The 27,414-nt window shown below is 46.5% G+C and overlaps 1 protein-coding gene across 5 annotated transcripts in view; it reads right to left on the bottom strand.

Moving 5' to 3' along the window:
* The window catches only part of arhgef10 (Rho guanine nucleotide exchange factor (GEF) 10), a 445,239-nt gene that overhangs the window by 39,274 nt on the left and 378,551 nt on the right, over window positions 1-27,414 (bottom strand). For 4 of the 5 annotated variants that reach the window (XM_072498626.1, XM_072498623.1, XM_072498625.1 and 1 more), the window contains 2 exons: window positions 20,513-20,655; window positions 9,256-9,430 (listed from right to left, as the gene is read on the bottom strand). In XM_072498626.1, coding sequence (XP_072354727.1) covers window positions 9,256-9,430; window positions 20,513-20,655 — 318 coding nt within the window. Of the gene's footprint in view, window positions 1-7,777; window positions 7,958-9,255; window positions 9,431-20,512; window positions 20,656-27,414 lie in introns of those variants that run through there. The other variant, XM_072498627.1, reaches the window with a different exon arrangement.

Here is a 27,414-nt window from a genome sequence, read left to right on the forward strand (position 1 = left end):
AAAAGGTGCAAGGTGACAGACCTCGCCTAGTGCGTACCGAGGCACTCGACGATCACGGTGGGACCACTGACGACTGCGGTGGCGGCGCACCGCTTCCACCCGCGATGGCTCGAGCCTCTCCACTGGTTGGTGCATTCCTGCATGTTCCGACTCCAAAAGTGCAGCTTCAGGGAATCTCGGCTGCCTCCAGTGAACCTGTTGGGACTCCGGACGGGGGGCATCGACGGAAGGCAGACCGGACTCCAGATGGGGAGCAGCCAAGCGCCGACTCTGATTTGCGCACGCCAGACCTTGCTCCGGACGGGCGGTGTCGCGGCCTCGGTAATGGCACGCTCAGGGTGACGGCGGATGCCACGGCGACAGGGAATGGATCGCGTGGCAGTCCCACTGGGTCGGCAGTGGCAACCAGCACCGGCGGTCCAAGATGGACACACCAATTCGCGCCATCGCCAGACGTTGATGCGAGCAACAATTCTCTCTCCAAGGCGACATGCTTCGACGTTTCTCTGCGGAGTCGCCCTTCCGGCACAGCAGGTGGCCGGAACCAGCGTGCACGGTCTCGGCCAACTTCCACATCTGGCACAGTCATCGCCTTGCATGATATTAGTGATGGTGCTACTTCGATGGCAACGACCCATCGGCTACAAGATGCCGTCCACCACAAACATAAAAAGAAAAAAGACTCCACCTTGTTCCTGGCATGCAGGGCGGATGGATTGGTGCGTAGGCGCAATCAGCGAGCTTTGCGACGCCTTCCACGCTCGCAACTGAACCGTACGCACACGCCGGATCCTCCACTGGTTCCCAAGGATGACTTCGTGGAGATGCCACGGATCATGCCCCTTCCATCGCCACCAGAACCAAACCACAGCCAAGGCACCACTAACAAAGATGTTGAATGTTATATTTGCACGAATGAAAAAAACCAAGCACTGCACGAAGTACAACAAATGGTAAAGTAGAGACTTCGGCAACAGCATCACCTCCAACAGTCCAAGGTGAACCAGTGTGACCCCAAATCTCCACAGCTGAACCGGCTTGAGGACCAGCCCATTCTTGAGGCGGTCACCCATTAGACTGGACTTATAACGCTGTTCATACGTTCAAAAAGTCAAACACTTCTGTATTATAACCTGTTGTTGTTTATTGTTCCAGATATCGTCTGACCGGACCAATGTTCAAGTTTTTTTTTTCTCTCGCATCCAAGTTTTGTTATGGTACAACCTTGTTAGTGTGACGCACCCGACATCGCCCCATGTAAATAGTTACGTCATATACACACGCTGTACACAACACACACACACACTCTTAGATGCACTCACGACACAATTATATTTATAACCACGTAGGCACATATCTTTGTAAAAAGGGGGGATGTCATGATATTCAAACACACACATCATGATAGACACACCAACAGACAAATCAGAACACAACACCACAACCAATGACAGAAAGATATAAAAGCACAGACACGACCCCCGGTGGTCAGTATTAGCTGCAGAGGCGGACCAGGACACATCTGCCACCAAACACACTCAGGGAGACAGCACGTGCAGAGTATCCAGAACGAACTGTATTATAAGAGTTAAAATAAAATAGAGTTGTACCACATACAACTGTGTTGGCTCATCTGTGCACCAGAGCACCCAACACCACAATACCCATGCAGTTTATCATGATGCCCGTTGTATTTTTGTGACTCCTCTAACCAACTCATCCTAGACCCATTCAACTGTACAGAGCGTAACAAACCGAGTGCAATACAATTAAACAGCACCAAAGGGCCCCCCTAAGAAAAAAGCAGCAATTTAATTTCAATTAAAAAATACAAAAACACAAAAAAGCGGGTGCAACCACCCACATAACAAACTTTCGTAACCAGCAAACAAAACCATGTAACAATATTTAACAGAGACAGAACTTCCACCCACGTTCCTCTTTCAGCCCTCCCCGGGCTTATGTTCCTCAATAAAGTCATTCACCTCCACTGGTGTCCCAAAGTAATATTTACGGCCCTCGAAAGTGACCCAAAATCTGGTTGGGTGCAACACCCCAAACTGAATCTGGCGCTGCTACTGCACTACCTTGGCCTTGTTAAACCCTGCCCTTTCCTTGGCCAGCTCCCCACAATGTCCTGATAAATCTGGTTTTGGTTTCCTTTCCAGTCGTAATTCCCCGCCCACCTCAAGGTCGTTTCCTTGTCCTGGAATTTGTGCCCCCCGGTCTTGGCTTCTGCCTCAGGGACTTCCGTGGCCTTGTCCAGCACCTACTCGTCTACCAACCTCACCAGCATCCTCACAACATAGCCCATTGCACTCGTTCTACCACTCTCGCCGGTAGGCCCATGATCCTCAGGTTTTGCCACCTGGACCTGTTCTCCTGATCCTCCACGTTTTCTCACAGCATCTTACACATGTGCCTCAGGATTGCCATCTCCGCTCCCATCATCACAATCCGGTCGCTCTGATCGAACACCACCTTCTTCACCTCTTGGATCATCGCCCCCCTGCACCTCCAGGTGCTTCATCGCCCATTCCAAAATCCCACAGAGAGGTGCCACTGCCCCCTCAATTGTCACTCTGCTTTCTTTCCATTGCTGCCAAAGCCAAAATTTGTCCTTAATGAAGCTCATCAACTGTTCCATTGGCAGCTTTCCAGTCAACGACAGTTCTCTGCCCACCGCTATTATTCCAATTGATGTTACGCCACGAGTCTCCTTAAACTCTTCAGCCAGGGCTCGCACTGTCTTCTGTTGGGTTTGATACCAGGTAGACATGCCCATCCGGGGGAGAACTGATCCCCCCACTCTCCGTACAACCTTTCTGCCAAAATACCCCGAAATCCGGGTAACAGGGACCAAAACCATCGCCTTCAGGCAGCACGCTCCGTGTGCAATGGCTCACTCTTGGCCGTCACCGGAAGTCATGACCTTCTCTTCATTTAAAAAAAATTATTGAGATTTTACATTTTATCAAACAATGCAACAACACCACAGGAATGGTGCAGCACCACAAGAAAAGGAAAGGCTCAACATACCTGAATACAGAGGGGAACAAGAGAACAGCAGTACAACTGGGTCAATGCAATCATTAGACATAACTCGATACCTTGAAAAACCCCACCAGAGAAAAAGGGAGAAACAGGATAAAGCCGTGAAAACATGGTAAAATGGTGCACACCTTCCCACATGGAGATTGCTCGCAATTACTACGAGAGTTTAGGATAAGGTTTCCCTGCTATATTCAGGCACACACCAGTATACATCTCCATCAACGCCACAGTAGTGCCAAGGCACCAATGACACACCACCACCTCCTTCCCTCGGATACCACGCCCAGCTGTACCCTGCCGGATCCAACCACGGATTCATTACACCCACCTTATAACGAAAAAAAAAAAGAAAATTCGGGAGAAGCCCAGTTCTAAAAGACTGTTACATATATACCACACAATGCAACATAACCCCAGACTCAGCCTCAGTAAAGAACCAACATCATTCTATGCAATTATACAGAGGACCAGCAGCTATATATTTGGATAATGATCAGTGCTGTCAATGCCTCCCAGCAAACGAGACATGAGAACGACCAGGAGTGGATCACAGGATAACAAAGGGTCCGGTCCCTACGGTGGGTCCATTTTCCCCCTCATGCACACCCGCCATTGTTGAAAACAAAAACGCTCACATAAGAAGCGTCCTGGACATCGTGAGGGCAACAGGATATCAACTAAAGAGCTCGGCTCAACCCCAGGCCCCTGCGCACATGAGAGTCCTCTCAGTCCCCTTCGAGAAGGGGCATCCCAAGCTCCAGGGGGGAAATAGGATACCAACCACAGCACCGGACCTGGCCTAGCCCAGCACACTCTGACACACAAAAATCAGCACCCCATGACCACCAGCACACTACAAAACCTATATCACAGCTGCACCTTCTCAACCACTCCCAGGGCAGTGCACCTACCCCACTAAACCATACACTGCTCAGCCAGATGAAGAGAAGAAAGTAAAATACCCCCTACGAGAAAACCGCCCTTATTAGCTGGGAACAATCAACAAATCAATCACCATTAACTGAGCCCACCTCGGCATGCACCATCACTCATTTCTTAAAAACACAAGCATTAAGAAAGAGTCAGATGGAGCCCAGTAATCTCCAGGATACATAATCTGCCCAGACTTTCAATGGAGATGGGCACTGATTCTTAAATTCAAAATAATAAAAAGCTAAATAAAGACCCGATACGATTAGCTCTAACTGGGGGGGCTATCCTCAATCTAGCCCTACCATTTAACTTCACCCCAATTATCCAATATCACCCAACCATCCACCCATCACTCCTCTCTGGCTGTACTCATTTTCATTATAAACAAGATAAGGGGCGGGATTCTTCCCTACCCGGCGGGGCAGGGGGTCCCGGCGCCGAGGTGTGGCATGAACCACTCCAGTGTCGGGCCGCCCCAAAGGTGTGGAATCCTCTGCACCTTCAGGGGCTAGGCCTGCCCCGGAGTGATTTGCTCCTCGCCGGCCGGCGGGGAAGGGGCTTGGCGCCACGCCAACCGGCACCGAAGGGCCTCCGCCGGCCCGCGAATTGGCGCATGTGCGGGAGCGCCAGGGTGTGCTGGCGTCATCGCAGTGCATGCGCAGGGGGGATCTTCTCCGCGTCGGCCATCGCGGAGGACCACGGCAGCCGACGCGGAGGAATAGAGTGCTCCCACGGCACAGGCCCGCCCGCAGATCGGTGGTCCCCGATCGCGGGCCAGGCCACCGTGGGGGCACCGCCCTGGGCCAGATGCCCCCCCCCCCCCCCCGAGGACCCCGGAGGCCGCCCGCGCCGCCAGGTCCCACCGGTATGTACCTACTCTAATTTATGCCGGCGGGACCGGCCAAAAACGGGCGGCCCATCGCGGGAGGTCCGCTGCCAGCATCCGCCGACCGGCGTGGCGCGATTCCCACCCCTGCCAAATCCCCGGTGCCAGAGAATTTGGCAGCCAGCAGGGGCGGGATTCACGCCGACCCCCGGCGATTCCCCGACCCGGCGGGGGATTGGAGAATCCCGCCCAAGGAGTGTCAAAAAAGCACTCCCCTCCCATAACCACAAGGATTATAACACATAATGACGAAAAGGAGTAAAACTGCACAGACCACAGCCGAATTCTCCGGTTGTTGTGATTCACTTTTCCAACTGACAGCGCGTCCCCGCCAGCGGGTTTCGTGGTGGAGTGGGGTGGTTACAATGGAAAATTCCATTGAAAGGCAGCGGGAAGATAAAATCCTGTCGCCAGCGAATGGCGCGCCACCGAGAAACATCTGGCTGGGGGACCGGAGAATTCCGCCCCACATTTCACATAATCGACTCATATGATTTTTGCTGGGACAGGATAACAATTTACATCTTGCACGTCCTTGCAAGAGAAAAGGCAATTAGTAATCAACAACATAAGCACAAGGGAGTAACGTCCACGATTACTGAAGAATTGCAGGGTGATAACACCATCTATGTTGTTCGAGAACGCCATAGTCGAGATCGGATCATCGAACACCCCATCAGCATATCTCCAGGATTCCAATGAAGTAAGCACCTACACTTCCACCATGTCACTATTCTAATGCCCAAGTGATCCATAGCCTCGGCTCTGGTCGGGAGTGGGTCACCTCCAATACCTCATGATGAGCATCGAGGACAGGATAAATAGGGCTAGTCAGGGGGCCCAAATAACCTAGGCCTTGAAAATCAGATATGCTGCGCGCAATCAGACCTGATACACCCAGCCTCCAAATCAAGACTACTAAAGCATGGCAGCCAATTTTCAAACTCAGAACCCATCTGGATAAACGTCACACCATGCAGCAGGATCTCAACGTATCGGAGGGCCTTTACCAGGGAAAGTGCTCTTTCGATCGCAAGAACTCTCTCATGCCCCTCAATCATTCTCTCAAGGACACCTCGCAAATCAGATGAGCTCTAAAGACCTGCATCACAGAGCTGTCTTCACCCAGTACAACAATCTCAATGGTGGCCATCGTCCAGATGCACATAGCACTGCCGAAGCGAAGGCTCGCTCACCAGCAACCACGCCACTGCAAGCTGGGCTCCACCCCAGCCCACTCGGACCACCATGATCAAACAAGGACTCTCTAAGGTTTATCTCGGCTCCACTTCGCATAAAACAATCAGAATCCTTCAGGGACATAGCGTAATGCATATATTCCAAGAAAAGACAAATATGAAATGTGCACCAGGATAAAATAAAAGATTCGAAGGACAATGAGGCTTGGGATGATATATAGCAAGCAACATCTGCACCGCACTATTGCAAAGCAATGGCTACCAGGAGAGTGCCAACTGCTTTCCCTTTGCATCCAATCTCATTTCCATCTTGTGACCCCACTGGGGTGTGGGGGTCACTCCTGACCATAAAAATAGTGAATATTTGGAATTCTCTCCAGTATAGGGCTGTGGAAGCTCTGTTATTGAATATGTTCAAGACAGAAATCGCTAGACTTCTGGATAATGACACCAAGGTTGTGAAGATAGCATGGGAAATGGCATTGAGGTAGATGATCAGCCATGATCTAGTTGACTGGCAGTGCAGGCTTAAGGAGCGAATGGCCTCCTCCTGCTCCTATGTTCCTATGAAAATGAACTGGGCTAGCTACATAAATATTGCAGTTACAAGACCAGGTCAGAGCTGAGTATTCTAAACTAAGTGAACAAACCACCTGACTCCTCAAAGCCTGCCCACCACCTACAGGACACAAAGCAGGAGTGTGATGGATCAGGCTCCATTTTCCTGGATGGATGCAGCTGCGACAAAGCTCAAGAAGCTCAACCACAAACAGGACAAAACAGCCCTCTTGATCGGCACCTTATTCATCACCTCAAGCCAGCCCACTTGTGCGGCACCTTATTCATCACCTCAAGCATTTACACCTCTACCACCAGTGTACAGTAGCAGTGGTGTGAGCCAAGATGCACTGCAGAAACTCTTCACTTGCCCCTCCCAAACCCCTGAGCTCCACCACCTAGAAGTAGAAGAAGAATATGCTACATGAAAGTCTGTTATTGTTGTCTTTGGTCTGGTATGTGGTAGTCATAATCCTGGACTTGCAGATAAGGTATACTACATATAGGTGTTATATTAATGCAAGCTGTACCGGTAAGAGCAGATGTATGGGAACACCATCACCTCCATGTTCCCCTCCAAGACACACTTTCCAAAATAGGGCCAATATCCCGTGGCTTCTTCTTCTTCTTCTTCATTGGGACAAAATCCCAGAATTCCCTCCTGAGCTACAGACATACTTTTGTTGCACAAACTGCAGTGGTTCAAAAGGGTGGTTCATCATCAGCTTCTGAGCACACTAGGGATCGGCAAAGCCAACAATACTCAAATCCCAGAACAAATAAACAAAGGAAGTTCGAGGTTCAAGTTTTTTTTTCACGTTGTCTATAAAGTTATTAAAACCGTGAACATTTTGATGGAGAGTTGCCTTCAAAATACAACCTCTCCGGGGTTTCAGTCTCTTTTAGCGAGCCTTTGTGAGTAATGCAAAATAAGGAGTCAGTGAGCAATCATCCTACAAAAGTCACCAGAAACTCCAGTACTAAAAATATCCTCAATGGAGCTGCAACATATGTCAGAGTTGGACCAACCGTTTCTGTTTTTCCAAACACCAGCCCGCGGTCCTCCCCTCGTTTATTTGTGTGGACAAGAAAATCAAGGCCAGTGAGAGCACCAGCAGGGAATAAAAAACAACAATCTCCATCTTGGTTTTTGTTTGGAATTGTTTAATTTTCGTTATTATACTTCATCAGTATCTTGTACTGGCTTTAGCTTTGTAATATAACTTCATCTGTAAATAAATCTTGGAGCAGGTTCAGTTTGGATGAAATAGGTGCCAGCTTTCTGCTTCTGCGCTGATGGGAGCACTACGTGGACAGGCAATTTACCCTGCAGAAAGGAGTTGGTCATCACACAGAGTTGGTTAGTAAACTGGACTATACTAATTCATATTCAGGAGAGAAGGAAGGTGCAGACTTTTGTACACAAGAGACTTGGGATGCAATCTTCCCAGAATTGCACAGAGTGTTGGATCAGGCGAGCAAAGCTGTGTGAAACTCATCGGCTTAACAGCCGCCGTTTTGAGTCTGATATAAGGGCACTCTGTACAATTTCCAAGTTCTGGCAACGATCACACAGCCAGCTGGAGGAGCGGGGCCTAAACACGGCAGCAACGCTGGGAATCTAAGATCGGGTACCCTTTTGAAAGGGAGCCCTGGTCTCAAAGTTAAATTTGAGGCCCCCACCCACCAATGGACATTGGGACCCCTCCCACAGACAATGGGACTCATCCCACCCCACCTCCATTGCAACTCCCCTCCCCCACTGACATCGGGACATCCCCTCCTCCACAGACATCATGACCCACCTCACCCACACAGACATTGGGATTGCCCCCCAGACATGCTGCCACCGCCCTTCCTCCTCGCCCCCCACCCCGGACATGGACCTCACCTTGGCCGCTGCCCTCGGACATTCCGCCCCCCAACCTGCCAAAGACACCAGGACCTTGCAGCAGATAAGGGGAATACTCTCGAACCCCAACACGCAGATGGGGACCATCTGCCATGGTTAAATGCTGAAGGGCCAGCTCCTGCTAGTGCTTCCAGGCTGTCCATCAACTACCGGGGGCTACAGGCATCCCTGTGCCCTAGGTATGGTCATCATAACTTTATTGTTTTTAAAAATCAATACTGATTCACGCGACGTGCCATCTCACCACTGGTGAGAAGGAAGAACCGTGGTGGGGGACGTTACGGTATCAAGCCCAGTAATTATATGTTAATTTATTAAAATGTATGTAAACCTTCATGCTGAGAAAGATTATGTCACCGACAGGGGTGGGGACGATCTCGAACTGAGAGGGCTTTCCAAGCAGAGGGAAGGTAAAAGTACCCTTAATGAGTCAGATAATTTGATTACCTGAATCTTCTGGCCAGCGGACGGCTAAGTCACTGCTGTTCTGGGAATGTGCCATGCGGTTGGGAAGACATTGGGTTTCCCTTCCAACCCTTTCCACTGGCATTTTACAAGCTCTCCTGCCCTCCATCTGATCTCCAGAGCATTGGTAAAGTCCTAGCCGTAGTATGGAACATCTAAATTCGCACTTGCATTGAACAAATTTGTGACATATTGCTGACTTTCATTTTAGCATAAGGCCAACTTACTTTTCCGGGTCGATCACGTACCTGCTATCATGTTATGGATAGGGGTGGCGATGTTGATATCTTGAAGATGCTCAAGAGTCTCCGTGTGAAACAAACGCAGAGCTGACCCAGAACTGAAGGCTATCCAGACTCCAACACCAGCCACAGCCATGTGTGAGATCAACATCCCTTCTTCCTGATGAGCCTCGAACTGTTGCTGAAAATGTGAAAAAGTAAGGATTTTAAATAAAAACAAATTCAATGATAATAAGTGAAAAGAAGTGAAATTCATTGTCCAGTGCCTGTGCTAAAACAATGCCTGGCTAACAAAAATGCAAATTTGTATGTTGCCTTTGATGTAGAAAAACATCCTCAGTGTAATAAAAAGAGATTCAAAGTTAAAGGCAGGAGATACAAGGAGGGGTGACAAAAAGCATTGTCAGAGATGTGAATTTTAAGGAAGTTGTTGAAGAGCGAAATTAAGCAATTCTCTCCAGCTGGACAACCCGATGAGATTTTGGCACTCTTTCAATTCTGGCCTCTTGCGCATCTCTGATCTTAATCACTCCATCACGTTCTCCCCGTGTCTGTGTGGGTTTCCTCCGGGTGCTCCGGTTTCCTCCCACAGTTCTAAGACGTACAGGTTAGGTGTATTGGCCATGATAAATTGCCCTTAGTGACCAAAAAGGTTAGGAGGGGTTATTGGGTTACGGGGACAGGGTGGAAGTGAGGGCTTAAGTGGGTCGGTGCAGACTTGATGGGCCGAATGGCCTCCTTCTGCACTGTATGTTCTATCACTGGCAGAATAAGCTCTGGAATTCACTCCTTATTTTCCTTTCCTCTTTTTAATACACTCCTTAAAACCTTCCACCACATTTTTGTTTACCTGTCCTGATATCTCTTTATGTGGCTTGGTGTCAGATTTTGGTTTGATGCCGCCCCTGACGGCTTGGGACGCTTTTTTATACCAAAAGTGCTATACAAATTCAAACATTTGGGGTGAATTCTCCGCCAGCAGGATTCTCCGTTCCGTCGAGGGTTTCCCGCCGGCATGGGGGTGCCTACAAATAGGAAATCCCACTGGCCAGCGGCAGGATCGGAGAATCCCGCTGCCAGCGAAGGAGCACCGCTGAGAACACACGGCTGGAGAGGCCTCTGCCTCAGCGGTCACCCCTTGTTGTTGAAATGGAGAGATTTAGGACGGGGGGCCTCTGAATGTTGGAGTTAAAGCTGGCATTTGTACTTAGAACTCCTCCAACATGCCCATTAGTTGTGTGCCCAGTCCTTGGGTGGAACAGGAAACAAAGTAATAGAGTGCGCTGACTCCCTCTTTTTTGGGGTACGTGGAACAGTTAGGTAACACGGGTAGCTTCTGAAATCTAGGCTACACACTTTGAAACTTCAAGAAGCCTCCACAAATGGAAATTAGTATCTGCTCAAAAATGAAGACGCTCATTGTATGTTGATGGTTAGTATTTTAGTAAAATACGCATTTGTGACATAATAGCCGCATGAGGTATTGACGGCTGGACTTGAGATACAACCTCAAGTATCTGAAGCACTTCATGAAGCATTGCCAAGAAAATATAAAAGAGTCAACCAAACCACTGTTGAATCAAGCAATTATGTAGCATTTGCAACATCTGTAATAAATGCTGCACTATGTGCTGAACTGTAAAAATATCCTGACTGCAATAATGCCACGTTAACTACCAACTCCGATTCATCTGCTTATTATTCCTGTTTTAACAATTCCCTTCCTAAGGAAGCTTTTCAACCAAAACCAGGGCTTCATCAGTGCCCTAGCCGCCTTGACCCTCTTTGGGCTCCACCTTGCCTGGGCTGTGCTTGACCAACCTTACGCCAATACTCAATCGGTGGACTTTCCGATGAGGGGGTCGGAGCAACCCGGTATTGGAGGGTGGGGGGAGGAGACCCGGGCTTCAAATCTGCATGCACATGTATGCTTAACATTGATTTACCTGTTCCCCCAGCGCGGGCCGGATTGCACGCCCCGCAGCCATCAGGGAACGGAGTATAGCAATGGGTTAGGCACCCATTTTTCGGATGACGCGCTATTCTACGCCCGATCAGTAATCCCGATACCGGCATCAGGCAATGACTCGGTTTCTCTCCACAGATGCTGCCTGACCTGCTGAGTATTTTCAGATTTGTTTTTTCATAGAATATAATTTACAGTGCAGGAGGCCATTCAGCCCATCGAGTCTGCAATGGCTCTTAGAAAGAGCACCCTACCCAAGGTCAACACTGCCACCCTATCCCCATAACCCAGCAACCCCACCCAACATTAAGGGCAATTTTTGGACACTAAGGGCAATTTTATCATGGTCAATCCACCTAACCTGCACATCTTTGGGCTGTGGGAGGAAACTGGAGCACCCGGAGGAAACCCACGCACACACGGGGAGGATGTGCAGACTCCGCACAGACAGTGACCCAAGCCGGAATCGAACCTGGGACCCTGGAGCTGTGAAGCAATTGTGCTATCCACAATGCTACCGTGCTGAAGTTTTTACTTCAGTGTGGAGAACTCCCTGATTATGATTCAGGGCAACATGCACCTCATGGCAGGGTAAAGGGAAATTATATCTACATCATTTACACTAGATATTCTGAGATTATAATGGTTCTCTGACTATCTTTCCTGATGCACACTAAAAAGCCACGCTGATATTTACCTTCTACATTGTAGTAAAGAGAGCATTACTTTTTAAAAAGAAAATGTGTACTTTCCAACGCCCCAAACACAGGCTGTTGACCTCTTCGTTTCTCTATCAAATCCCTTAAACAGTTATGGTCAACTTCAAAAACTGTGACAAGCAATCTTCAGTTACTCACTGAGGCAAAAGCAGGATTTTCTTGGATACACCCACATGTTCCAGTAACGAGAACAATCTGGGGCGCTGAATCATCTTTGTAATTGTAATTACTGCTTTTGTAGCAGTAAGTCAGTTTGCTGATTTAAAGTTTGAGGCTGTCTCTGTACTGGGGCCTTTGATGGATTCCAACAAAAACATTGCTTCAATATTGGCAGTGGGGTTTCACAACTCATTATCTGACAGGAACAAACACCGTACAAAGTAATAGTTACACAACACCATCTTACTAAAAGGCAAACAGTGGTATCTTTGTTTTGAGTCAATTAAAGTAAAAACTTGAGCAATTCACAACTACACAGTTACCATGGGATAGTCAAGACTCAACCTGCACTTGCACATTGATTTGAATTAAATGGCCAGGGAATAGATTGCAAAATACTTTCGAGACATCGCAGTGCTGAGCTGAATTAAGAAGAAATGCCAATTCACGGTGCTATTTAGTGCTGGAGTTTGTTGCCAAATGATGGCTTAAAGCAAGCTTCTGTCGTGTCTCCTCAGAAGCCTCATGTAGTTTTCACTGTGGTGAATACACAGGAAAGGGGCAGGGGTGCGGATGGGAATGAAGGAAATTCTCTGGTGGAGCAGCTATACCTGAAGTCTGGATCATTTGAACTTCTGAGCCTTGTCTAAATAATGCAGTATTGTTTCCCTCCCTCAAATCATCATTGCTGCCAAAAGGAAGTGGAAATTGGGTTTGAGGCCTTAGAACATTGGGGCACATTTTAAAACATTATTTCATGGAACATGGGTGTTGCTGATAAGGCCAGAATTTGTTGCCCATTCCTAATTGCCCTTGAACTAGTTGGCTTTGCTAACTGTAAGAGCCAACCACATTGCTGTGGGTCTGGTGTCAAATGGAGGCCAGACCAGGAAAGGATGACAGATCAATGAACCAGATGGATTTTTAACCACAATAAATGATAGTTGGTCATGGTCACCACAGCTGCCCTGGTGGGATTTGAACCCATGACCCCAGAGTACGAGCCTGGGCCTCTGGCTTAATAGTCCAGTGACGTTATCACTATTCCACCATCACCCTAATTCTTGTTATAACTTCAGTGTCAGGCATGGGCTGAGACCACCAATGCCAGCACTAATGGGGAGAGGCAAGGCCAAGGATGGGGGGCCAGTGGAAAATCAAAAACCGAAAATAGAGGTTAGCGCTGGGTGGCAAACAGAATGCAGTGCTCTGGTCCCTTGACAGCAGAGACAAAGGCCGCATGCTGGCGTGGCTATGCAAATTGTACAGCAACAGCCATTGGCATATCATTAACGGGCCCGACCTGGCCTTTTTCAAGCCTTTCAGCATGCTCCGCCTCCGCCAGGAGGAATTACAGACAGCGAGGTTCACTTGTGGTATTTCAAATCGGGACACAGGCGCCTTGGATGCTGAGGGTGTGACAGGGGGTACAAACAGTGTGTAACATCGCTATAGTGTGCTGACAGTTGTGCCGCTGGCCAGGGGTGTCTGCCAGAGCTGGAGAGAGTAGCGGGGGGGGCAGCTCGGAGGTGGGCCGAGGGGTCAGGGTGGCCTGGCACAGACCGCCATTACCGCAGCCTGCACGGCAACCATGCTGCTGCGCACGCCTTGACTGCCCACTGGGAACTTAGCACCACGGGCCGTATGGGTGCCCCCTCCGACTATCGCCCATGGTACCCTCTGGCCCCAGCCGACCCATCAACAGGATGGGCGTGCTCCAGCGCAACCAGTGCCATCATCTTGGCTGGGTTGTGAGTGCGCATGCATTGGAATTATGCGGGTTCTACGTTGCACCGGTGAAAGCTCATTAACGGGACCTGAATCACTCCAGGACTGGCATGGCTTTCGTCCACGTAGAACAGTTGTGACTCAGTCCCGGCGTCAGCACTTAGTCTCTCAAATAGAGAATTCTGCTGCAGGTGTCCCAAAATCAATCCCTGGGAAATTCCACTGTAAACCATTCTCCAGTCTGAAAAACAACATTTCATCATTACTCTTTGTTTCCTGTCACTCAGCTAATTTTAAATCCATGTTGTTAGTGTCCTTTTCTTCCCATGAGCTCTAACTTTTCTCATAAGTCCAAGAAGCGATACTTCATCCAATGCCTATTTGAAGTCCATGTACACCACATCAACCACATTGCCCCTATCAACCTTCACTGTCACCTCAACAAAAAACTCAAGCATATTAGTTAAAGATGATTTTTCCTTAACAAACCCATGGGGGCTTTCCTTAATTAATTAATCTGCGTTTGTCCAAGTGCTGATTAAATTTGTCACAAATAATCATTTCTGGAAGATTTCCCACCACCGAACTGAACAGCCGATAGCTGATGGGCCTATTTCTACAGCCTTTTTTGAACAAGTGAGTAACATTTGCAATTCTCCAGTCCTCTGGCACCACCCCAAGTCTAAGGAAAAGTGGAAAATTATGGCCTGTACGTCTGCAATTTCCACTCTCACACACTTTTTTGTATACTAAGCACATGCTGATGTTATAATATACACTACATTGAATCAAATTTAAAAAGTAGTCACCTCAATCTGAACCCACAGAGTTACAGCATTTAACATCTTAAACTGTAAACACAGCTGCGATTTTAGTATGTGGCGTATTGCTCTACTGCTAAAAGTGTATAAAACAGTTCATATCAATAGAGTACAGGTCAATCAAGTGAGTACATTTTTTTTTGCATACAGATTATTAAGACTTTTATCCAACTACTTACATATTTGAAGGAGTTCTCGAAGTGTTGTGGTACTATTGAATGGGGCAATTAGCACAAAATCAGAATGTGCCATTTTATAATTTTTTTCTATGTTTCTGTAGCACTTGGGGCGAAGGGGATCAAAGGATATGGGGGAAAGCGGGATTAGGCTATTGAGTTGGATGATCAGCCATAGTCATAATTTATGGTAGAATGGGCTTGAAGGATCGAATGGCCTCCTTCTGCTCCTATTTTTTTCTACGTTTCTATTATCAGAGACTACGGGATCTTGGCAGTTTTAGAGCCACAGGTGACAGGCATATCATCAGCTCCTCACCTATCCCCAATCCCTGCCAAAACATCTAGAGCCAGCATGAAAGATGCTTGCTGGGAATCATTAAGGATGCAATTTAATTGCTTAGATACCAAGGGATGTATTAGAGGGACCTAACATGATTTAATTAAAAGGTCATGTCTTAAAACAAATCTAATTGCATTTCTAAAAGAGGTTATGAACATGCTGAATGAAGAAAGCCCAATTGATGCTATTTATTATTTAGACTTTTAAAAAGCTTTTCATAACTTGTCACAATTTTCTGCAAGATCAAAGCCTTCTGGAGTTAGTGTTCATATATTGAGCTGGGCTTAGAACAGGTTGCTAGGACATAGGCATAAAGTATTTACAGATAGATTCAGATCTGTCTGGAGACTGATCACCAGTGGTGTCCAGTAGGGATCAGTATTGGGATTGTTGGTCTCTACTATTTTTATCAATGATCTGGATTGTATGTGATACGAAGATCAATGCAAGTGTTGGGACTGTTGACGATGCTTCATTGCTTCAGCTGGATCTTAATGAGATGAATAATGGGTCCTTGTTTGTCAAATGATGGTTTATTTGGCTAAGTGCAGTACCATAATATTGATTCACAAGGTAACACACTTCTGTTGGACCAGAGAATCTTTCCATGTCTGTCATTGTTTGTAACAGTTTATTTCTTTACTGAAATAAAATGATCAAAAAAGGACCTTGCATACAGAATTGCATTTATTTCTCAGAGTTACAAAGCTAATGTGCAGATTGGGTAAGGGTAAGCCATTACTTGCTCCAAAAATCAATTCAAATTCAAATTGAATCCAATTCATGGTCCCCCCAAAAGGAACATACTTGGCCCAAGCTGACAAGAACAGGCATTACAACTGATCTCACGCCCGACCTTCGCCAAAACATCGAGAAGTGTCCTTTTGCCAACAGACTCCAAGGCAAACTGCTGGAGCGACCAGAATCTTACTTGTGTTGCTGCTAACAACCTTGCCATGACAGAACAGCACACTTCCGTTACGTGGGGAGATTTTTTAATTTATTTACCTATGGTGTTACTAGAAAGGGCAACATTATACCCCCATCTCCAATTGCCCTTCAGAGGGTTGAGGTAAAATTTAATGGAGGCATTCAAAATCATGAATAATTTTGTTTAATTATATAAGGAGAAACTGATTCCTGTGCAGAGGGTCAGCAAGGAGAGGGCACAGATTAAAGGAACTGGCAAAAGAGCCAGAGACTATGGGCTGGATTCTCCACAGCCCGAAGGCGTAATCTCCGCTGGCGGCGGGGCGGAAAATCCAGTTTGACGCCGAATTCGGGCCGGGCACCAGTTCGGCGATTCTCCGGGCACTGAAAATCGGCATCACCGTGGAGTATGCCGTGCCGTCGGGGACCCATTGCCAGAGGCCCCCTCGGCAAACCTCCGCTCCCGACCGGCCGAGTTCCGGATGGCGTGGAACTAACCACCTATTGCCGGTCGGGTTGCTCGCGTGGCGGCTGCAGACTCAGTCCGTGGCCGCCCTGGTCGGGGCGGGCGGGTCGGAGATCGGGGAGGTCCTAATAGGCGGCCGGCGGTTAATAGTGCGGGGGTTGAGGCTCGGGCGCGCGGGCGATCGGGGGGGGGTCTCCTTCCTCGGTACGGCTCTGCTGTCTGAGTCTGCCATGGAGCACGGCGCGGCCACTGGAAGTCGCCACCGTGAGTATGCAGCAGCCTCTGACCTGCAAGTGCGGGGGCCGTATCTGCAGCAAAAGCTGTGAGATTCACTCCGGGTCACTGCTAGCCCTCTGCAGGGCTCAGAATTCGTTTAATTTTTTTCAAGGAATTTCGGGAGTAGAACTCCACCGCTTTTACGCCGGGGTGGGGATATAGTCTCACTTTGGGAGAATCCAGCCTTACATGTGGGGAAAAAACATTGTGAACAGAGTTATCATTTGGAATGTGTTGCCTGAAAGGGTAATGGAAACAGGTAACTTCCAAAAGTAGATTAGATAAATGAAGGGAAACAGTTGCAGAGCTAGGGGGAAAGATAAGAGGAATGGAGTTAATTGGGCAGCTCTATCAAAGACCAAGTTGATGGATTGAATAGCATCATTCTGTGATGTATCATTTTATAATGATATAGTGACAAGAATACTGACATTAATGGGGAAAGAACACAAAACTGAAAACAGCTTCTGGTTGCCTATAGGCATTTTTATCACTCCCTAAACTACAGCCTATGCTGTAGAAAATTCACATGCTTTGATATCTCTATCCTAGGTGTTCATTGTCCCTGCTACATTATGGTTCACATTGCCTCTAAAGCACACAGATGGCTATTTCAGATTGGTTGTAGCAAACAATGCACACCCTCCTCACTCCCCCATCCCCCCCTTCCGCCAGCTACGGCCCTTACTGAGCAAGTACTGGATTAGCTGGGGGAATGTGGTAAAATAACTTAATAAGATAGAAGTATAAACACCAAATAAATTATAACTGTTGTACAGGGCACAGAAGCTGTCGTGTTATTCACCCTGGGGTAACACGGACTTCAACTGGATGCAGTTGTACTGTAAAGTAGACACCAAACTTAGACGTTCGTTCAATATGTTTTATTGAACTTCTGGAGCAGTGCACACAGCTTGCTGTGGGTTGACACTCTACTAATTTAAGTGTGCTAACTATAACTAACTAGACCAGACTAGCTGTGAGCCACGTGTAGAAGGTGCTAACAGATATATACACCCTGACTGTCATTGCAGTTGTCACCAGTGGAAAGAGGCAGAGTGCTGATGCCTCGTGTGTTTTATAGTGAGAAACCCCCCTCTAGTGTTCTGCCTGGTGATAGGCTGTGTTCTATCCTGTGTGTTGATTGGTTGTACTGGGTGTCTGTCACTACCTGTCTGTATCTCATTATGTGCATGAGTGCATATCATGACATCCCCCCCTTTTAAAAATAAATAAATTGTTGGTTGCTTAGAGCATATGCGACTGTATGTACATGTATAATTATTTACATTAAATGGCGAGTGAATGAACATGTACATGAAAGGTGTCTAGCGTGCAGATACAGAACAATATTTACAAGATAAATGTCTATAAGTCCAATCTTTGGGGCTGGCGTCGGATCCTTGTCGACCGCCTGAGAGGTGGAGGTGGGGACGACGGTGCCTTGACAGGCGGGATTGCTGCCAGATTGGTGGCCTCATGGTGCAAGGCATCCGGAGGAGGCATAACAACATCTGGAAAAGTAAGATTTGATGGTGGGCAGGCAAGTTTGCGCAGTGCCCTTCTGTTGCGCCTGACAATGGAGCCATCAGCCATACAAACCACAAATGATCTGGGAGCAGCCTGTCGAACAACAACAGCTGGGGCTGACCAGCCTCCATCAGGCAGCTTGATTTGAACAGCATCTTCCGGAGATAGCACAGGCAAATCGGTGGCATGGGCATCATACGTCAGCTTTTGCCGGTTCCTGAGTTGCTGCACTTATTGCAGCACTGGGAGGTGATCCAGGTCTGGTAAGTGTACGGCTGGAACTGTCGTCCGCAGGTCTCTATTCATGAGGAGTTGTGCCGGAGACATACCGGTGGACAGAGAGGTTGCCCTGTATGCCAACAGCGCAAGGTTGAAGTCAGAAGCAGAGTCCACAGCCTTGCAGAGCAGTTGCTTCCCTATATGGACCCCTTTTTCGACCTTCCCGTTGGACTGCGCTAATATACGGAGATGAGTTATAAAGGATTGGAAAGGTTCATCCTTACCCTGAAGGCATTGCTGAAAGACAGAGCGCTCAAAGGTCTCGTTCGTTTCGAATTCACAGTGACTGTCGAACTTCGCTAAAACGGTCTTGAATTTGGTCTTGTCCTCGCCGTCGGCAAAAGTGAGCGAGTTGAAAATTTTGATAGCTTGGTCCCCCGCAGTTGATAGGAGCAGCGTAATTTTTCTGGCATTGGACGCATCCTCGAGGCCCGAGGCCTCAATGTGAGAAGGAACCTCTGCTTGAAGACCCGCCAGTTGGCGCCGAGATTGCCGGAGATCCGGAGCTGTGGAGGGGCCTGGATCTGCTCCATGTAGCTGGAAGGCACTCGCTGGTCGTCACTGAATCACTCGAGGTAAACCACTTAGATAAAGTAGACTACTGGGAGCATGTTGTGTTATTCACCCTGGGGTAACACGGACTGCAACTGGATGCAGTTGTACTGTAAAGTAGACACCAAATTTAGACGTTAGTTCAATAGGTTTTATTGAACTTCTAGGGCAGTGCACACAGCTTGCTGTGGGTTGACACTCTACTAATCTAAGTGTGTTAACTATAACTAACTAGTTCAGACTAGCTCTGAGCCAAGTGTAGAAGGTGCTAACTGATATATACACCCTGACTGTCACTACAGTTGTCACCAGTGGAAAGAGGCAGAGTGCTGATGCCTCATGTGTTTTATAGTGGGAAACCCCCCTCAAGTGTTCTGCCTGGTGATTGGTTGTGTTCTGTCCTGTGTATTGATTGGCTGTACTGGGTGTCTGTCACTGCCTGTCTGTATCTCATTATGTGCATGAGTGCATATCATGACACAAGCAAAACCAAAATGCAGGGAGACTAATTCAATAACCTACCAAGGAATGGATCTATAGTATTGGAACAACAATGCAGTGAGGACTACAGGAACTTGACCAGAACTAGGGATCATGCTAAATCTTGGTATTGCTCCAAGCTCAGGAATGTCTGTTAGTAGCTTGCTGCACTTTCCAAAGACAATGAGAGACAAACTAGGCACAGAATGAAACGGCTGTCTACTGAACTGTGGGAATGGAGGGGAAACAGTAAATTATTCTGTCCAGTGACAGGCAAACAGGAAAAAAGATGTAAAGTCAGGCAGGTCCGTAGCGAATTGCAGGAGACTGCAGGAACCATTCAAAGATGTGTGAAATGAAACCCATCAGAGCCAGGTTTGATGACCAAATTGTGTTGTCCAGATAAGGTTGTACTACACATTACCTGCAAAATGTTGTGTTTAATGTCAATAGAATTAGATCACCAGCTATTTTATTCTTACCTTTGCAGCCCACTAAAGAGTTAAGAAAACCCAACACAATTTTCTGACTTTTTCATGGGCAGCCCATCTTTGACACACTCAAGCTGCCACGTCATATTGTGTGGGATGAAAACTTATTCCTGTTTTTCAAAAGGAAAACCTATGAGCCTAAACAAATCTGCATGGGTGAGTACACTGCCAGGATCACAGCGGCTACAGAACTCTGATCCTAAATTCTGCAACGTTGGAGATATCCTGGGTGAGGGATTTCCAAAAGTTGGCCTCCTGCCACATTGAGTTGCAACTCTTTGTAGGAGCAGTGCTTCAGAACAGAGCAAAACCTTTTATAAAATCTGATCAGAAAGTTTTCCAACTACCTCCACAGTATGTGTCTTTGTGCTGACGATGAAAATCTGTCCACCAGATGCAGTCCAGAGTGTGTCTTCCATTACAAGGATGATTTTCACTGGTAGGTCACTAAGCTTCAGCACTTTCGGTGAATCAGCATTCCAAGATCCATCTTTAACAGAGGAATTGAGAGCAAGTAATTTAACCTAAAGTTTCTACATTCACAATAAACATGGTTCAGTTCAGGACAGCAAACTTTACTTTGAATGTAATTTCGTATTGTTTGAGATTTCCTGGACTATGACACAATAGCACAGCGTTTGTGAATTTTTCCACAGTGCTCATGGGTGCCAAATTCTTCACTGCAGTCCATTTGATTGCCAATTTCAATCTTCCTTAAGTTAGGATCATTTTGTTCACTACATTAGTATTAGGAACAAAGAAAGAAAGCTTTTAACTTTTCTATAAGCAACCTTTAAAACTGAAATAGACAATTCACTAACAGCTCAAACAAATAGCGACACGGAAAATATAACACTTGCCACGATTGCTAAGAGGCAGAAGGAAATGGGAATTTTCAATGACTGGCTGAAAGGATTACACAAGATTCCAATTATTAGGAATTTTACTGTAACAAACAAACTAAAAGCTATAGAAACAAAACACTATTTCTGTCGGCAACTTATTATGTAAACTACAGAGACTTTTCCCATTAAAATGACTGAAAGTCCCCCTCCAGTTTACTGTGTCCCTTCAGTGGACTTCATTTACCAGGAATAAGTCCAAGGTGATTCTTAACTGCCAAGGGCTTGCTTCCTTTCTTTCCTTTTCCCAGCTGGAAAACTCCTAATCACAGAACTTACTTTTTTTAAAATTTAGAGTATCCAATTATTTTTTCCAATAAGGGGCAATTTAGCACCTACCCTGTACATCTTTTTTGGGTTATGGGGGTGAGACCCACACAGAATGACAGAATGACAACGAGAGATGATTGGGAAATTTTTCCCTCTCGACAAAGCTAGCAAATCCTCCAGCTTCAAATAAACCCTTACAATCTTGGTCTCTTCAATTTGAGCTCGCACGGTGAATAATAGAAATTTGTTGTCTCTCTCTCTCCTTTAGACACTCTTTTAAATCTACTTCTTTATCAAAGCATTGATTTTCTCTCACACTCTCTCTCCTACAATGCCTTTCTATGGAGTCTTCCCCTATCAAAGCCTATTTACATGGAAACATGAATCACCTGAGCCTCGTATACAAGTAGAAATGCTAATTAGCTATCCTCGAGAACCCCAACTCCATTTTATCGGCCTGATTGTATGGCTTTGTTGCACCTGATTCAGGGTCTGCAGAGGTCGTTAAATTCCGCAAGAGGTCTCTCGTGAGATTTGCAATGCTCGGGACACCTCGTGAGATCTAACAAGATCATGCGAGACATTGCGATCTGGATCTCGTCTTCACTGGGCCAGATCCAGATTTGCATATTTAAGTGAGCAGTTAGTCTCACTTAAATATGTCTGCGCCGGAATCTCCTAAGGCCCGTGCCTGTGAGACCTTTTTGTGGTGCAGTTTAGCACTGGTCTACATAAGCGTGGACTAGGTGTAACGGCACCTGGGGAGGGTCTCCCAGGCCAGTGAAGGCCCCCGTGTGCTCTGGCTTTGGGCAGGGTGGTACCCTAGAACTCTCTACTGCCACCTTGGCAGTGCCATCCCACGCTAGGTGCCTGGGTGGCAGTTTGCACTTGCTAGGAATTAGGACTCGGGATGACCTGCCCTTATGAGGTGGGATGAGGGTGGGTACTAGAAGACCCCCTAACAAGTAGGTTGGGGCATTGGGGGGATCTGGAGGCCACAGTGGGGTGTTGAGAGATTGGGGCGTCATTTAAAAATGGTGCCTCGAACTGAGCTCGTCAGTACAGGAAATTAAGGTCAGTGTGGTCTCAGCCGGGCATTCCACGGCGAGGCCAGAAAAAAACGTCACGTTTGAAAGCAGGGTCGTTCTCGGCACTGAAGGCACCAAGAAAAACTCCGCTAAACATGTCCAAATCGGGACTACATTTTTTTCCTGTTAAATTGTGCCCTACACTGGAATTTAATAGACAGTTAAAAGTACAGCCATTTACAAACCCTGACAGACCTAACATCTCCATGGAACTTGGAAACTAAAGCCAGAATTTTACATTTTTACATTGGAAGTTTGAGCACGTGCCCCGTTTGAAAGTGAGAAGATGTTGATATCCTGACATCATTGGGTTGAATAAACTCGGTTTGTTCCCACTGGAACGACGAAGGTTGAGGGGCAACCTGATAGTTACAAGATTGTGAAGGATATAGACAGAGTGGACAGAGACTTTTTCCCATGGTAGAGCAGTCAATTACTAGGGGGCATAGGTTTAAGGTGCGAGGGGCAAGGTTTAGAGGAGATGTACGAGGGTAGTGGGTGCCTGGAACTCGCTGCCAGAGGAGGCGGTGGAAGCAGGGACGACAGTGACATTTAAGGGGTATCTTGACAGATACAGGAATAGGATGGGAATCGAGGGATACGGACCCCGGGCGAGTAGAAGATTTTAGTTTAGACGGGCAGCATGGTCGGCGCAGACTTGGAGGCCCGAAGGGCCTGTTCCTGTGCTGTACTTTCTTTGCTCTCTGTTCCGGTTGTGACATTAGATTATGCTCTACATGTATAATCATTGAAGGGGTACTGAATGGCAGTGTGGATATTTGTCAGAATTACATAATTTTTTCCAATCCAATTTTCAACCACCAAATAAATATGGCAATTTCTACATCCTTAGATTTCAAACCATAATGAAACCACAAAAATTGTATAAGTTATGGGAATTTTAATTTAACTAAAAGCTAATTCTTCCTTGTTCAGTCGAAAGTGCAAAATGTGCATCATAGTCCATTTCCATTTTTCAAATTTCAGTCATTTTCCATTCTCTGTGGTGAACATTTCATTCTTCCCATGCAAAAAACTTCCACATATTCAATCGTTCTCCCAGTTAATTGTGCTTGTGCAGCAGATCCACTATTACCACGTGGTGATCTCTGAATGTTGCGTGTTAATTCTATACAGAGTTGCAAGTTTGTGACAGAAGATGGATGTTGATGTACACACACTGGGCAAACTTTTAATGGAACCAGTGCTTTCGCAACAGTGAAGTTTGGGGGGCGGGCAGCGGTAGGGGTCAGGAAGCCAATCATTCCAGCAGCAGACATTGAGGTGTTTTTTTAGTTCAGACGTGGCATTAGAACTCCCTTTCTGGGTTTCCTAAGCAGAGTGCAGGAATGACGATGGCTGGCACTTGTCAGTGAAAGGACTTTGAGTGAATGGAATTCTGGCAAGGGGCGACAGGGTCGGATTGACTGAATCCTACATCGATTCTCGAGGCTTCAGCAACCACAGGAACAAAAGTGAGATTAGGGAAGGCTCACGCCGCATCCCCTCTCCCCTGCACCCCCCTCCCCACTGCCGCCTCCCTCTTGCTGCATTCTCTAATTCTTCCCTGGAGAGCCTGATTGGGGCTGAGAAACTGCACTGAAATGCTGCTTGCTGTAGATGGGGGGAGAGAGGCAGAAGGAGGCCAGCATTTCAAACCATGTAGGCATACATAGAAGTGCCAAGGAAGTGAGCAGACCGGAGTGTCGTACCTTGGAACTGTATATAGTGCCTCGATGTTCAATGCCCTCTAAAAGACTGGAGAGTGACATCCCACTTTCAGCTGCCAACCCTTACCCTCTAACTTCACCAGCATTCACCTGCACAGCAACCATCGGACCATACACCTTGCAGCTGCACTCATTTCTCAACATTGAAGCAACTCCTTACATCCCATCTGAACAGCCAACACTGACAGTGATCTTCATATCTTTGTACTACCTCACACCAAAGCCGCACAGTCACCCTCCAGCAATGTCATTGCATCATCTCCATGAGTGCATCTCTTATTTACATAGCTCCCTGCTTTCCCTCCTTGCAGGAGAGAGTGCACAACTACAGGGAGAGACAAAGAACCGGAGGTGACACTCCAATCATAACCACCAAATAAGGGCACGGAGAATTGGAGAATCCCAGATACCTGGGGACAGGATTAGAAATGACACCTGGTCGATAACAATCGCTGATGTTAATCTGTTGTCATTGCTAAGTGAAATGTCAACATCTGCACAATGGCGATGCTTTATCTTTTCTCTATGTCAGTCCTGATTCACATCGCTCATCTCCCAAAGGTCTGGAGAGTTCTAATGGGAGGACATCGGTAGGTTTGCAAAGGAGGAGGCCGTACTCTCAGATACACTAAACATGCTGGGCACTCAAATGGGAGACAAATAGCTAGCCACATGGTGGGGTGCTCATGTCAAGTGAGCAGGTGTGGACAATAGTAGGGTTCCTATTGGAGTGTTCAGGAGACTTCAAGCTCAGCTCAGCAGGGATAGATGCTGAGCTTCTGGGGTCATCGATGAAGAGGAATATTTTGGAGTAGCAGAAAATGTGAGCTTCTGTCAGCATTTCCAGAAACAGTACGCATATACTTCAGTGTGAAGCAGTGTTAGCCAAATCTTTTAAAATTCATTCATGTGATCTACAATTATCATCAGAGGCTCTAAACGGAGTGGCTTGCTAAATCACTTCAGTAAACAAGCAAATGTCAGTGAAACTAGGATGGGAATGGAGTCACATAAAAACCAGAGTGGGTAAGGATGGGAAGTTTCCTTTTTACTGATGCCAATTGTATACTTCCAGATTCCTTAAAGAAAGCTGAACTCAAAATTCTCAAGCAGCCATGGTAGGCTTTGAACTTGTGTGCTCTGGATGGAAATGAGTTACTTGCCCAATAGCATAACCACCATACTACCGCCCCGCAAAATACCATGTGAGTGACTGCGGACTGAAGTCACAGTAAAGTGAATAAGGCAGCAGTAGTGCCATTGGTGATGGTGTTTGCTGTAAATCCTGTCCATCCAAGGCAGCCATATATTTAGAACTCCTGTTCCAGTTCAGCAAAATGATTTTGCTCATATTGGTCTGCATAGCACCCATTCCAAATCACACCGAGCAAAAGTTGCAGACGATGGCTTTAAAGGAAGAGCATATTTCAATATGAATTTATATTTTAGAAAACACCCGACATTATCAATTGACAGTTTCCTACAGCACTCAGAGCTTCAGCCAAGAAGGCAGAACAGCTTCCTGAACAGTTCTGTAATAGAACTGTTAAACAAGAAAGTAGTGGAAATGATGAATGGTGGCAGTAGATAGCACATTGAATTTTGGAACTGGGATTTATGGCTGAATACAATTAGACTCTTTCAAGTTTAGTTCTTTAAGGTGCAGAAAAAAATTGTGTGTGTGTGTGTAGCTGCAGGGATGAGGGGCTTCAGTTATGTGGAGACACTGGGGTCTTTTCTCTCCATAAAGGTGAAAGGAGATTTGATAAAGATGTTCAAAATCATGAGGAGTGTGGGCAGAGTAGATAGAGAGAAATGGTTTATACTGGCAGAAGGGCAAACTGAAAAAGACCTAATGGCGACGGCATGAGGAAAAACTATTTTGCACAGAGTGGGAAAGGATCTGGATGCACTATCAGAGTATGGTGAAGGCAGGTTCAATTGTGCCTTTCAAAAAGGGAACTGGATGCTAAACTTGGGTAGAAGCAATGTGTAGGGCTAGGGGGAAAGGGTTAGGCAGTGGGACTAGCTGAGTTGCTTTTGCAGAGAGCTGCTAGGGCACGACAGACCAAATGGCCTCCTTCTGTGTGATAACCATGAAATTATTCTGTTAAAAAAATGAAATGCCCATACGTGATACAAAACCCAATCTGATATAAACAAAAGTGATGAACAGTTAAATGAATATATAAAGCAGTCAAGATAAAAGATTACTTAGCTAGGACTGTGACTGCCCAAGTAAAGGATGCTGATGTGAAACTCGTAACCCTGAGGTTTGACACATTGAACTGAAGAAGCTTCACCTAACATCCTATAAGAATTCCAGTGAAACTAGCCATATCAATAAAGCTCATTCTTGATCACGAAGGTTATAAGGATAATCAGAAACACAGGCCTCAATCTCAGAGTTGGAATAATTCCCAGCTTTGCAAAGCGACCTGGGACCCATGCTCAGAATTTTAAAAAGTTCTCAAGTCTACTGATTATTCACTATTTCAAAAAACTTAATTGATAAAAATGTTCACTACATTTAACTTCCTTTAATTCCTTATAACAGGCAATCATAGTCCCACTTAAATATGTTTGGAGCTGTCAATCAAACTGAAACTGACAGGTACCCCACTGTGATAATGATAGCTTGCGAAACTGATCATGCAGCACTAATTCTGCAATGATATATTTCAGGCTTATGTCAACAGAGACAGTGAAATAGCAAGCACAGATCTTTTTACATGCCATAGCTTTTTTCCAAAGATTTAAAGGGCAGGACATTTAAATCAATGGAACACTTGGCAGTCCTCTTGGCAGTTCCAAATAGTGTATGCATTTTTGACACACATTCATTTTTAAAAATTTTTTAAAATATATTTTATTCAAATTTTTTGGCCAAACAAAACAATACAAAGGTTTTCCTTTTTACAACAATAAAACAGTATAAATAACAGTGGCCATTTTTAACAAATAAATAAATCATATATATATATAACCTAAATGGCAATATCAAAAATAATAACTCTCCAAAAATAAAATCAAACCATCCAATATACATAGCCTAATACAAATATCTATACAAAAACACCCCTGAGAACCCGCCCGGGCTCTTCCCCCCCCCCCCCCCCCCCCCCGGGCTCTTCCCCCCCCCCCCCCCCCCCGGGTTGCTGCTGTTATCTTCCCATTTCCTTTATCGTTCTGCGAGGTAGTCAATGAACGGTTGCCACCGCCTGGTGAACCCTTGAGCCGAACCCCTTAGTGCGAACTT

This window comes from Scyliorhinus torazame, chromosome 4 (genome assembly GCF_047496885.1).
Source record: "Scyliorhinus torazame isolate Kashiwa2021f chromosome 4, sScyTor2.1, whole genome shotgun sequence".
In the NCBI taxonomy this organism is placed as follows: Eukaryota; Metazoa; Chordata; class Chondrichthyes; order Carcharhiniformes; family Scyliorhinidae; genus Scyliorhinus; species Scyliorhinus torazame.